This window comes from Myxocyprinus asiaticus, chromosome 22 (assembly GCF_019703515.2).
Source record: "Myxocyprinus asiaticus isolate MX2 ecotype Aquarium Trade chromosome 22, UBuf_Myxa_2, whole genome shotgun sequence".
Lineage (NCBI taxonomy): Eukaryota > Metazoa > Chordata > Actinopteri > Cypriniformes > Catostomidae > Myxocyprinus > Myxocyprinus asiaticus.
The window spans coordinates 12,058,184-12,072,721 of record NC_059365.1 but is presented as its reverse complement, the minus strand read 5'-3'; the positions used below and the strand labels follow the sequence as shown (position 1 = coordinate 12,072,721).

The window sequence follows — 14,538 nt, the reverse complement described above, 5'->3', positions numbered from 1 at the left end:
TAAGAACAGGTCCACAGCAGTCAAAACTACTGTGTTGCCATGGGAAGGGGGGAGACCACTAACAAAATCCATGGCCAGGGTCTCGAAGGGACTGACAGCAGTTGGAGGAGCCTGGCCGGGGGGTTACTGGAGGTCTTATTGTCTGGGGGTGGAACCCAGAGTACAAACTCACAGTAGCCCCCAGCTGTTGGCAGAATTGTGTCCAAAAACGTGACACAAATTGGGGGTCTCTCAAGTTTATCGGGCCATTTCCCATCGCCAAGGTCATTAGTCTGGTGGCGGTCCATCTCAAATTACCTCCTTACCTCAAAAGCATCTGTCCTGTTTTTCATGTTTCCAAGATCAAACCAGTTTTATGTTCCAATTTGCATCCCATCACACCCGTCCCACCTCCTCCGCTTCTAATTGAGGGCTCTTCAGCGTATGCGGTCAAGAGGTTGATCGACGTCAGACAGAGGGGCAGAGGGTTCCAGTACCTGGTTGACTGGGAGGGTTATGGACCTGAGGAGAGATGTTGGGTCCCGGCTCGAGACATCCTGGACCGCACCCTCATAGATCAGTTCCATCTCCAGCAAGGTAATTCTGCTGGGGGGGGGGAGTACTGTCACAGTTCCGGTGAGTGTGGTTGCCTTCCAGATTGCTCTACGCCTGTTCTCTTCATCCACATCTCTTCAACGGAGGATTCCTCATGAATCTGCTCCTGACTACCACAACGCTTACACTCGCCTACGGACACACTCTTCACAAATGATTCCTTACAGATCTGCTCACTGCACGGTTGGTGCGTGCTCATCGACAAACACACTCATCACCTTCTTCTGCAGTCGGTGCCGGGATCTCCACACTTCACCTGGATCTGCTGAAGTTATAATTTATTGTTAAAAAATCCTTTGAACACTTCCTCTGCTCTTGGGTTTCTTTGTCTCATCTTTGTGACAATGAGAGCCTTTGTGGCATAATGTTGATTACCACAAACAAATTATTTAGACTCATCCCTCCTTTTCTTTAAAAAAAGCAAACATTGAAGTTACATTGAGGCACTTACAATGGAAGTGAATGGGGCCAATATTTAGAGGGTAAAAAGGCAGAAATGTCAAGCTTATAATTTTAAAAATCACTTACATTAATTCTTCTGTTAAAACTCATATTATTTGAGGTGTAAAGTTGTTTAAATCAGCATTTCTACAGGGTTTCAGGGTTTGTTGACATTACATCATCATGGCAATGAAGTTGTAAAATTGGCCATAACTTTACACAGAAAAGATTAGTAACTGATTTTATCACACTTAAATCATGTATTATCGTTTATGTCTTGTGGCTATACTTTTGAAACAGTGAGCATTTTAACTTTTATAGATTGGTCCCATTCATTTACATTGTAAGTGCCTCACTGGAACACAGATTTTTTTATTTTTATTTTTTTAAGAAAAGAAGAACGATTTTAAATAATTTGTTGTGGTAATCAGCATTATGCCACATATGCTGTCGATTAAGCTTGACTTGTATTGAACCTGGAATATTCCTTTAAAGTAAATTTTTTAATTATATTTTGGCATTGTATCAGCTAACGGCCACCCTCTACTGTAAGCAAAGACCATTAAAAAAAAAACAATCAGTTGACCACTAATCTGATCTTCTTGGTTTCCTATTATGTGAATCCAATTTTTTTTAAGAATAAAGATATTTTGAACATTTGAAAAGCCGTTAGCTTCACCAGTGTAAAATTCTTTTGCTTTCTAGCTGATTTGATTCGTATTTGCTACCTATGCACGTCTCCAAGTCTATCACACTTTAATGTGTCTGTGTCTTCTGCAGTCCCAAAGCCCCTCTGTTGCGGATGAGATGTAGCAACACTGCAGAATCTTTTGGCTAAAAATAGTCAGTTAAAAATGGTACTTGCAATACATGTATTTATCAACAACTCTCCTGCACGGAAAAAGAGAAAGCTAATATACAGTATCAGGCAGCAGAAAGCAGAAGTTATGCATCTGAAATCAGCTGAATATTAAAAGTGGAGTGGGAAATAGATTTGTTTGGCAGTTTAGCATTAGATTCAGCAAAGCTCATAATCTTTAAAAATTCAGAGAGAAGGTTAAGGTCATCTGGCACATTGTTCACGAGGAGACAATTTACCTTCTCACATCTTCTACCTGATTTGCATGCACATTTTTATTTGACAAAAAATAAAAACAAAAAAACAACCAGCTCTTGATTTATCTGTCGAGGATCCTATTTAAATGCTAGGCCTATTCTAATGTGGAGCTGTGAGAGGTGCAACCTTGTGCTTTGCAACATGTCAACTCAAATGAACTTTAATGATTCATTGCACATTCAGAACAAAAAAAAAATGCATATACCCACAGGCAAAAGCAAATAACATTCTCTGCACAAATGTTCACAATGATAAACAGAAATGACTTAAAATTTCAGTCCAATCATCACTGATGCATTTCGGCTAGGTTTGATAACTTTATCTGGATGTAGGTGAATGATGTTTGGTGAATAAGGTAGATCACACCACAAATTAATTGGAGCTAGTTGATACGAGCCATTATTCTATATGAGTGATAAAACATGCATTGTCCTCTTTCTACGGCAGGAAACATACTCATTTGTGCTGTTTTAAACACTTAATGGATAGATTTGTAGTAGTACTGTCCATCATTTGAACACAATACCAGATAATGCTAAACACATTCACATACGAATCCCACAGTACTCATACACGCAGTGTTCAGTTTACCATTGTAATACTGTACCAAAGTGCTGTCCTTGTACCAATTTTTAACATTTACAGGCTATATATGTGCTTATTTTGTACATACACAATCTATTTGCATTTGAGAAAATTGGAGTTAAATGTCATTGTACTTTGTTGTAAAGCAAGACTGGTCCTTTTAGGAGTCACTTGAGGTCCACTGAATTGTTAATTGTGCATCTCGCTGGATGATTAATCAGACGAGCCAATTAAACTGAAGCAAAAGAAGAATTATGATGTTATCTTAAGCACTGAGAGCTATGTCGTGTTGCACCAATAGGCTCACTAAGTCAGCAGGAAATCATTTCAGAGCTTGTATTTTCTCAAGAGCTCTGACTGCCACATGTACTTCCTCTCCGGAAAACGTTCAGGAATTTTAATCCGTTGGAAGTCCTGGATGCATTTCTCCAGCTCCTGCTCTGGGGTCAGCTTCTCCTTGGCCATTTTTCTCTTTCCTACCATGATATCACGTGGCCCAGTGGTCCGGACGCGAAGCAGATCAGTTCTCCTGGGAATTGGGGTCGGACCCTTTTTCACCGGCCGGTCCAAAGTCTGGATCTTGGGTTGGCGGGTGACAGGACGCACAATGACAGTTTCCTGAGGAGAGCTGGCTTCTGATTGGGTCTCGGAACAGGAAGTGGTGAGCTCATTGAAGGAAGTGCCGCTTTCACCTTCACACTCGCTCTTATGACTCTTACAGCAGCACTCGCAGTGTGGTGAAGACCATCCAGATGGGCCACCTTCAAAGCACAAATCCACAAAAACCCACAAATGTCATCACAGTACATATAACAACACAAATCTACTCTACAGCAGCTTCAGGGGATGAATTAGAAGTCATTTTGGAAGTCACTGCAGTGTTGCAGGTATCAGATTGCAAAAGAATCAGTTTCTGTGAAGTTAATGCTTGCATGCATGCAACCTGATAATGAAGGTGAAAGAACTGAGAAGGAAAGATATTTTCCAATTCCCCTTATATTACTGTAGTTCAACCAACACAGACATGATCAATGCTCCTCTAATGGCACAGATGTTTCTTATTTTATGCAGTCAATGTTTAAGCCAGCATTTAGCATGCACCATTTACTCAGAAGGAAATGAAAATCACAAACCTGAAAAAAAGCATCACAAACACATTGGAAAATGGATCACATTAATATGTACGACTGTAAGCTAGTTGCGTGGCATTGAACTGTTTGACCTTATCTATTTGACCTTTTCAAAGATATAAAGAATCCATATTTAAATTGCTGTGTGAACTATATGTATTGATCTATTTAGTGTTTTGGACAAAGAGCTTGAGGACTGACCCTTGTTTCAAACAGATAACAGTGTACATCAAGGCCCTTTTGTTCACTGATAGACATCAGTTTGTAAGCATCAAAATAGACTCTAACTGCACAAACGTCACCAAACTTCAAAGTATAAGCCATTCATGAGGTGGTAGTGTTTTTTGAAATAACGATCTGAAATGAAAACATGTTCTTTATTTCTAAGAAGCACTTTGTGAAACTGAATGAAGGACATCCTGTTCATCTTCACAGACAGACCACAAACCTCTAGCTACTCTGTTTCCTGGCACAAGCTGTAGCAGGTCCAATGCATCTCCTGCCTGCGAGCCCAAATGTCTCCTTCAGTTTATGAAGACAGCTCACCTCTCACTCCTGGGATCCTGGGTGAGGAACTTTGTAAATGTCACTATTGCTACATTAAAGCAGGAACATCCAGGAAAATCTCATAAAAACTGACAAAAACATGTCCAGGTTATATTTCACCAATAAAAAAGAACAAATATTTTGCCCAAAGAAAATTTTAGGGCCATTTTCCTCCAGAATACTCATTACTGTAATGCAAAAAATAATAAATCAAATAAATCTGATTGCGATTGTCAATGATAAAACAATATATTGTTTAAATTGTATTATGTAAAAGTATTTATATATCATGGTATTTATACTTTATTCAATTTATGCTGATTTAAATAAAATTTAAAAATTAACTATGTCTAGACAGGATGATTGTCGTTACTGCATTACAGTAATGAGAATAAGGGGAAATGCTTAATTTAGATGAAAATAATGACACAATGCTAAAATTCTTAAAGGTCATAAAATCAGTCATCATTTTCTTAATGCAAAATATAATAAAATACAATTATTTTGATTTTGGGGTGAAATTTGACCTGGACAAGTTCTTGACAGTCTTCGTGAGATTCACCCTTATACTTTATAAAGGTCCTAAAATCTCACCTTAATTGTTTTTCTCTCTTTTGTAAAAAAAGAAAAAAATCAGTACATTATACTGTAAATTATTGAGGCAAATTTTTTTTTTATCCTAATCTTAAATTTTAACACCCTGATTAGCTGGGTTTCAATAGATTTTTTTTTTCTTATGTTAATTTTGGAATACATTTTTATTCAAAATAAGACATGTGCATAAACTACAATGGAAAGTCATGTGACTTTGCCTCAGTAAGCCACATGAACACAATTTGAACAAAATTATCATAAATATCATCTCAAAAGTTGCTCTGGTAATTCTAAAACACCAAGCCTGTCATCAAAATGATAGTATTAGTATTAGTATGATACTACTAACAGCAGGCTACTATTGAATGTTAGCAAACATGAAGTTTGTGTTTTGTCTTCATGCTCTAAACAGCAAGAGCCACTAATAAAAGAGCTACAATGGATTCAACTTTTATTTTAATTTCTATTTTGTGCTAATTTCCCCAGAAAACACATGGGATGGAAATGCTGCTTTATTTGCAAACTGTTTGTCCAGTTTTCCACATAAATTAAACTATTGGATGAAAATGATTGAGACTATTGTCATGTGTTTGAGATGCTACTTAGTGCTGACAGAGTGGTGACACCTTTCCATTGAGAGTGGCTGAAGAAGCCAGGCCGAACCAATTTAATTTTTCTTTTGATTTTGGGGTAAAAAATTATGTGGTTCATCAAAGTCAGTGTGTGTGCGTGTGCGTGTGGGCAGGTTTAAGTGGTTTACGAGGACTTTTTTTTAGGTTACAAACCAGTAATTACAAGGGTATTATGCTATAAATGTTGTTTGTGAGGACATTTATAGTGTCCCCATAATTCAAATCGCTTAAAAAACATACTGAACTATGTTTTATTGAATATAAAAATGCAGAAAGTTTTTTGTGAGGGTTAGGTTTAGGTGTAGGGTTAGGGTTAGGGGATAGAATCTATAGTTCGTACAGTATAAAAATCATTATGTCTATGGAGAGTCCTCATAATGATAGCTGCACCAGCATATGTGTGTGTGTGTGTGTGTGTGTGTGTGTGTGTGTGTGTGTGTGAGCTTTCACCTTTTGTATGTTTATAATTGTTGCTCCATTTTCTCATCTCTGCCACCATGAATCCCCATTGTGGTTTTCAGAACACAAAATTCATTACCAATGTCTTGACAAAGGCTCGCTAAAATAAGTCAAACGTTTTCTCCCCGGGGGTCATCAGATCTTCATCTTCCTGTTATTGTTTCTCTCTCTCTCTCACATGTATACAATTTCAAGCCTTTTCTTGACACACTGTTAAAAAGAGTTATAACCTATGAGCCATTCTCTGCATAGAAGGGTTGTAATTTATGTCTGAGTATTGTTATTAGTTAATGATGACAACAAGTTTGTAATCTAGCTCAGTGTGTGTGAAGCAGAAACATTATTTTATGTCTTCCCAGAAGCAACGATTTGTGTTCATTTCCAAAAGCAGCTTATTTACACTGATTAATAACAAAATTATTCGACTGAGCTGCAAATAGTTTCTGCTGATTGTAATAACAAGCTAATCGGAGGCAGTGTGATTGCATTGGGCTGACAGAAAGTGTAGTGTGCTTCTAATGGGAATCCATGAATCTGACACCAAAAGAGGCAGAACATTTCCTGCAAAAAAGATCAGTTTCCCGCACATCCTCAGTCCTCTCCTCTCCTCTCTCCTCCTATCCTATACTCCCCTTCTCTTCTCTTCTCTTCTCTTCTCTTCTCGTCTCTTCTCTTCTCTTCTCTTCTCTTCTCTAGTCTTCCCCCACAGCATATAAAGGGTTAAAAGAGGGGCCTTTTATTGATTGGGGAAGCTCTGAGATTGTTTCAAATGGATGGTGCAGCCAAATGGGACTGCAAATAAAATACTGGAGCAAAGCAGCAATAGCAATATCATAAAACTAAAAAGTTGGGCTGAAGTGCTGCTCAACTTGCTGTTGTCCTGAGACGCCCTATTCATATAAAAATTAATAATTCCCAAATTGAAATAAGACAGTATCTGTCAGACTGTACTGAAGTTCAGCTTTGGTAAAGATCTCAAGGCAGTAGATTCCCCTATAATGGCTCATCAGGATTACTGTAAGAGGTAAATATAAAATGGCCCTGTCAGCAGGACATTAGGCAAATCATGTGTTGTTTACCATTAGTACTCACTAAGATCATTGCTGCAGTATCTATCAGACAAGAAATTGATTGCATTTTGCTTTATTCACCCATCTGCTGTCTGTATTCTCATCTGAAAGAGTCTACAGAGCGGCATACAGCTGCCGGGATCATATTGCAGGCCCATTATGGCTGGGGCTTATCTGCAGAGCTAAATCAGTTACCGTATGTGAGTGCATTCTCATGAATTACACAATCTTGGGAGATGCATTTGGCACCGGGTTTGAGCAGAGACAATCTCATCACAAGGGGCACCCACCTACCCGTAATGCATTGCATCTACAGTAAATGCCTGAGAGTGTTCCTGATCCAAATTCTCCTGAGCAGTATGCTTTATGTAATATGGCTCCATGGGCAGGAGCTCTCTTTAAAATCCTAAAAATAGTGTGGCGCAATTCTATGCATTATTTATAAACACTCAAACCTGTAATGCTCACATTGAGCAACTGATGTTACAGGTCATATGGGAATATTGCAGCAAGTAATGTATTTTTCTTTATGATCTGCATTGAGCTGGTGACACCAATGAGTGCTTGCTGTGGATCTGTGCATTAGGTTGGAGATAAGTTTAATTTATAAAAACAATGGCGTTAATTATGGATTATGTCTACTGGAAAACAGTACCAAGGGTTAAGATTAGTTGCTTTTGAGTGATTACTTCATCTTCTTTCCCCTCCCATAGATTAGAAAAAGCATGATTGAAATCTCTTTAATGTTGCAATTGTTCCTCCTACAGACAACAATTAAATAACTGTAAAAGGAAAACAAAATTAGAATTTCAGAGGTGGACTGGCCATCAGGAGAACCTGGACTTTTCCCGTTGGGCCGGCCGCGACACGGGGCCTCGATATTGCAAAGTGGGCTGCTAAATGATGAAGGGGACAGGGATAAGCTAAAGCGGGCCGCGAAACGATTAAATAACTTTTTTGTTTTAAAACCAGTAAATTTAGATGTTACTATGTGAAGCACATTTTTAGGTTACCTGTCAAACATTTTACAGTGTTGCAATCAGAAGAGATATCAACAACTAAGCTAAGTCTACAAATTAAGTCAAAGATTTCAATATGAATTCAAACATTTCTCATCAAATTCTTATAAGAGAAAATGATCTAGACTATGCTTTCCAACCTAGGAGTCATTTAAGGGTGGGATGGATGGGACTTGTCCCTCCCACTTTTTGCCTTTGCCAATTTTGTCCACACCATTTATTTAAATAGCTTTCGTAAGTGTCTAATGCAGAAGAAACAACTCCAGTTTTTGAGCAGGATTTTACATTTTGTTTGTGTGTGTTACAATAAGTGGTGATCCAGCACTGGAGATTGTTATTTTTTATGTTATGATGAATGGTAGTTGTGGCTGTTATCGGTGTTACCGACAGCAGGCGGCAATGTTCTCTTGTGCATCCAGGCGCATTCCCTACCCTCTCCGCACCTTGCGCTACTTTTCAGTTAAATGAAATACATCCACTGACGTACAGATATACTAAATTCAAAAGTTATATTTGGCCGGATTCGAACCTGGAATTCCTTGTATTAGCACTTTGATGTTAGTGCCTTACTGTAACCTCGATTTTTGCTTTTTTTAAAGAAAAGGGGGGACAAGTCGAAATAATTTTTTGTGGGAATCAACATTTTGCCACAAATGCTGTTGATTGAGTATGAATATTCCTTTAAATCACACATAACTGAGTCTCCGGAGCTGTGAAAGAGCAACCTCTGAGCAATAAAAATTTTATTTTGGGCTGTATGGATCCAAGACTGTCCAGTTTAAAATATAAGACCTATTTACAAACAACAAAGGGAAAGAATAAATATCACAGCTCTTGAAAAATCAAGATTTGATTTGATATGCCAGGAAAGATATCCAATCATGCTCACCGCAACCATGTAGGCATTTGTGGATTGTAGCTATTTTCACCAAGCCAGGGCACACACACACACACACACACACACACACACACACACACACACACACACACACACATTGGTGCAGCTATCATGAAGACTCTCCATAGACATAATGATTTTTATACTGTACAAACTATAGATTTTATCCCCTAACCCTAACCCTACCCCTAAACCTAACCCTCACAAAAAACTTTCTGAATTTTTACATTTTCAATAAAACATCGTTTAGTATGTTTTTTTTAAGCGATTTGAATTATGGGGACACTAGAAATGTCCTCATAAACCACATTTATAGCATAATACCCTTGTAATTACCAGTTTGTAACATAAAAAAAGTCCTTGTAAACCACTTTAAAAAAATGTACGTGCATTGTTACTGCAGCATGCTCCAGGTTAACTTTATATTCACATTCTACTGATCCTGATTTCTAGCACTCTGTGCCATACTTTCATCCTTTGAAAACTACAGACAACAAGATAAAGATGAAATCAATGCCACATTAATGCTGTTGATAAATAGTTTTTTGTCTCTCAGGTTTAGCTTAGGGGTCTTGTTAAAATAGGTCTGTGTAAATATACAGTGTCTATGTCTGATTAAGGTCTAAATAGAGATACAAGACCCTCCACTACGGATTTGACAGCCTGAGGTCTGGTAATGTTTATCTCCTTGTTAATGTGCAAAATAGGCCAATTTTGTCCTTGTGGGGAAACAGTCATTTAGATTACTCGACTTTGCAGAGGAAAAAGGCTGGTATCTAGGAAATATAAACCCTGTAGTCAGCATGGTAAACCACATGTGTAAAAAATTCAAGACCATCCTTGACCTGTGCAGTATGACATCTAATCACCATTCTGTATGTTAGCCTAAAGTTAAGTAAAGTTTATCTCCTTGTTAATGTGTAAAATAGGCCAATTTCATTCTTGTGGGGGAACAGTCAACTAGATAAATCATCTATGTGAATGAAAAAAGCTGGTATCGAAGAAAATTAAACTCTGTACACATATAGTGAGCCACATGTGTGAAAACTCAATATCAATCTTGACTTGACATCACTGAAATCATCATATGTTCAAGAAGTCAGAATTTAAATGGTGTCAATCCTACCCTGATCGCAAGTCTAATGAGGTGTCCTAATGTAAAAACAGCTGACGAATCAGATGAGCTGATCTGAAATGAGGCAGGGTGACAGAAGGATGTGACATGGTTGAATTTAATAAGCACTCATTGTCCTAATCCAAGGACATGTCATACCAATCCCGGTCTCTCTGCGATCCAGAGGCTTTGTGCTGGAAGATTACAGGCAATGTGACAATTATGTTGACATGAGCTGCAATCTCTTTTCTTTTGTTAAAGGAGGGCATGTGTGTCTGAGGCGAAGAAGTGCCAGATGGACAGATTGGAGAGCCCAGATCATCTCAACATAGTCATGACCCCCTCAAAGACCTGATGGGGTGAAATGAAACCACCAGAATGAGATGACAGAGGCCCTGTCATCATTACAGTGGTCCCTTTTAAGATGTGGAGAAGGAACGCTTTCATAAGTTGACAAGGGAGGGCGTTGGGAGAGCAAGCGTTATCTAACACTAAAGAAGAGCCACTGCCTCAAGATTCTAGAAACAGTTGTTTTAAGAAAAAGATCGGCTCAAGACTACAGTAGAGTAAAACATTCTTGATACATGCAAATACACTCACTTAGCACTTTATTAGGAACACCTGTACACCTACTTATTCATGCGATTAACTAATCAGCCAATCATGTGGCAGCAGTGCAGAGCATAAAATCATGCAGATATATGGGTCAGGAACTTCAGTTAATGTTCACATCGACCATCAGAACGGGAAAAAAATTTAAAAAACATTTAGTGAGCAGCAGTTCTGCGGATGGAAATGCCTTGTTGATGAGAGGTCAACCGAGAATGGCCAGACTTGTTCGAGCTGACATAAAGGCTACGGTAACTCAGATAACCAATCTGTACAACTGTCATGAGCGGAATAGCATGTCAGAATGCACAATGCGTCGAACCTTGAGGCGGATGGGCTACAACAGCAGAGGACCATGTCGGGTTCCACTTCTGTCAGCCAACAGAATGTTGAGGCTGTAGTGGGCACAGGCTCACCAAAACTGGACAGTTGAAGACTGGAAAAACATATCCTGGTCTGATGAATATCGATTTCTGCTGAGGCACACAAATGGTAGGGTCAGAATTTGGCACCAACAGCATGAATCCATGGACCCAACCTGCCTTGTGTCAACAGTCCAGGCCGGTGGCAGTGGTGTAATGGTGGGGGGAATGTTTTCTTGGCACACTTTGGGCCCGTTAACACCAATCAATAATAGCTTGAATGTCACAGCCTATTTGAGTATTGTTGCTGACCATGTGCATCCCTTCATGGCCACAATTTACCCATCTTCTAATGGCTACTTCCAGCATGATACCATGAATGCACCATGTCACAAAACAAAAGTCATCTCAAACTGGTTTCATGAACATGACAATGAGTTCACTGTTCTTCACTGGTCTTCACAGTCACCGGATCTGAATCCAATAGAATACCTTTGGGATGTTGTAGAATGGGAAATTCGAAGCATAAATGCGCAGCTGACAAATCTGCAGAAATTGTGTGATGCAATTATGTTAACATGGACCAGAATCTCAAAGGAATATTTCCAACATCTTGTGGAATCCATGCCACAAAGAATTGAGGGTATTTTGAGAGCAAAGGGAGGCCCTACCTAGTATTAGTATAATGTTCCTAATAAAGTGCTCATTGAGTGTATATTCTTATGAGGTTTTCATACAATCCCTAAAATGGACCTGTGTTAACTGGGAAGAGAAATGACTCTGTATATCCATAAAAAAATTAACTTGGGACTAGCTGGTTAAAAGTAATTTAAAAATGGCTCAGAAGCAGGGGAGTCATGACACTGATAAGTAAACATCTACAATTCAAATGTCTCAAACAGATTAAAGATAAATTAGGAAGAGTCATTATTGTTTTAGCAGAAATTCAGGGGCAAAGTCTTATTTTGGCAAATATTTACGCACCTAACGTTGATGATCAGGGCTTTTTTATAGATCTTGAAGGGATTCTGCAAGCCGCTGGCACCCCTCATGATATAATATTGGGAGGAGACTTTAATCTTTAAGTCCCTCATTTCATCTGTTGTTGATTGTTCAATTGGAAACATTTTAGTCTCAGATCATGCCCTGGTGTGTTTAGAGGTGTTGCCACATATGGAGAAAAATAAATCATATAGTTGGCACTTTAATGTATCCCTTTTGCAAAATCCTGAATTCCAACAAATGCTAAAGGCTGAAATCAATGTTTTTATGGAGACCAATTGGTCCTCAGTATCCTCTGTGGGTGTGGCTTGGGTGGCACTTAAGGTGGTTCTTAGGGGCCAGATCATACAGTATGCCTCATTCACCAAAAAATCCAAAGCACAAGAACTCATGGAATTGGAAGGGAATATTAAAAGTGTCGAAGCAGAGCTGAAGCGCTGAATGTCATCTAATGGCCTCAGAGAATTGACCCGATTTAAATAAGATATAATACTATTTTGTCGAAGAAGGTGGATTTTTGGCTATTCAGGGCAAGACAATCATACTTTGAGTCGGGAGACAAAGCAGGGAAGCTTTTGGCTAGATATATAAAACAGAGAGAGTCGTTTTCTACCATTCCCTCAGTGAATTCTGCTGGTGGTGAAATATTTACCTCGGCCATTGATATTAATAATGCTTTTAAAGAATTCTATCTTGATCTTTATAGTTCCACGTCTTCGTCTACTGATGAAGATATTAGAAACTTTGTGGAACCATTAGAACTCCCTAAATTGATGACTGAGAAAAACAATTCTCTTGATTCTGAGATAACCTTGGAGAAGTTTGGCAAGGTAATTAAGGCCTTGCCTACAGGCAAGGCTCCGGGGCCAGACAGCTTTGCCGCTGAATATTTTAGATCTTATGCTACACAACTGGCTCCACGTTTGCTAGAAGTTTATACGGAATCATTAAAGAATGGAAAGCTTCCGCCAACCATGACACAAGCCCGGATCAGTCTGATTCTTAAAAAGAACAGAGATCCAAGTGAGTGTAAGAGTTACTGTCCAATTTCCCTGATCCAGCTAGACATTAAAATATTGTCAAAAATTTTGGCTAACCGATAAAGTTATGACATCTCTTATACATATTGATCAGGTGGGGATTATTCGGAGCCATAGCTCTTCTGATAACATTAGGCGTTTCATCAATATCATGTGGTCAGTGCCGAATGATCAGACCCCGGTCGCTGCCATCTCACTTGACGCCGAAAAGGCGTTTGATATGATAGAATGGGATTATCTTTTTAAGATTTTGGAAATATACATGTTCGGGAATACTTTTATTGGATGGACACCCGGTAGCGGCAGTACAATCAAATGGATTAATTTCAGATTATTTTACTTTGGATAGGGGCACCCGGCAGGGTTGTACCTTTTTCCCTATTATTGTTCTGTCTTGCCCTGGAACCATTAGCAGCCGCGATAAGAAAGGAAGATGATTTTCCAGGGGTGGTGGCGGGAGGTGTGGTGCATAAACTTTTGCTTTACGCAGATGATATTTTATTATTCGTCTCAGACCCTACTAGCTCTATGCCTTGCCTCCACAGAATTATTAATTCATTTTCTAAGTTCTCAGGATACAGAGCCAATTGGTCTAAATCCGAAGCTTTGGCTCTGACAGTGTACTGCCCAGTAACGGCTTTTCAGCTGGGCGCCTTCCAGTGGCCCAAACAGGGCATTAAATATTTGGGCATTTTATTCCCAGCAAATTTGTGTGATTTAGTTAAGAGTCAATTTTGACCCTAAAAAGATTTTCGAGCGATGTGGACAGGTGGGCTTCATTACATTTATCTATGATTGGGAAGGTTAATGTTATTAAAATGAATTGTATTCCAAAATTCAACTACCTGCTACAATCTCTCCCTGTAGATGTCCCCCTCTCTTATTTCAAGCTATTTGATAGCATAGCGAAGTCCATCATTTGGAATGGTAAACGTCCCAGATTACATTTCAATAAGTTGCATAGGCCGATTGACAAAGGTGGGCTAGGCCTACTCAAGATTTTGTTTTATTATTATGCATTCAGTCTCAGACATTTGGCTCATTGGCCGCTTCCACCTGAGAGAGCCCCTCCCTGGTTTAGTATTGAACAGGAATTTCTTGCCCCTATTTCGCCATTGCAAAGCCTTTCTATCAAACTAATCGGAAAAGTTAAGTTACACCCCGTTATCTCGCATTTACACTCGGTATGGACAAAAGTGTCCAGAGTGTTTAATTCTGACATTTATTTAAATGCTGCCTCGAAAAGTCCAACTTTCTGCTGGTCAGAGTGGATTGTGAGGGAGGTTAATACACTCGGTGACCTATATGAGAGTGGAGTGTTGAGAT

At 39.0% G+C, this 14,538-nt stretch overlaps 1 protein-coding gene across 1 annotated transcript in view; it reads right to left on the bottom strand.

Annotated features, from left to right (window-relative positions):
- Positions 1–1,709: 1,709 nt before the first annotated feature.
- The window catches only part of LOC127412957 (BTB/POZ domain-containing protein KCTD16-like), a 30,277-nt gene continuing 17,448 nt past the window's right edge, over positions 1,710–14,538 (bottom strand). Inside the window, exon 3 of the mRNA XM_051649694.1 lies at positions 1,710–3,498. Coding sequence (XP_051505654.1) covers positions 3,065–3,498 — 434 coding nt within the window. The 3' untranslated portion in view covers positions 1,710–3,064. The remainder of the gene's footprint in view (positions 3,499–14,538) is intronic.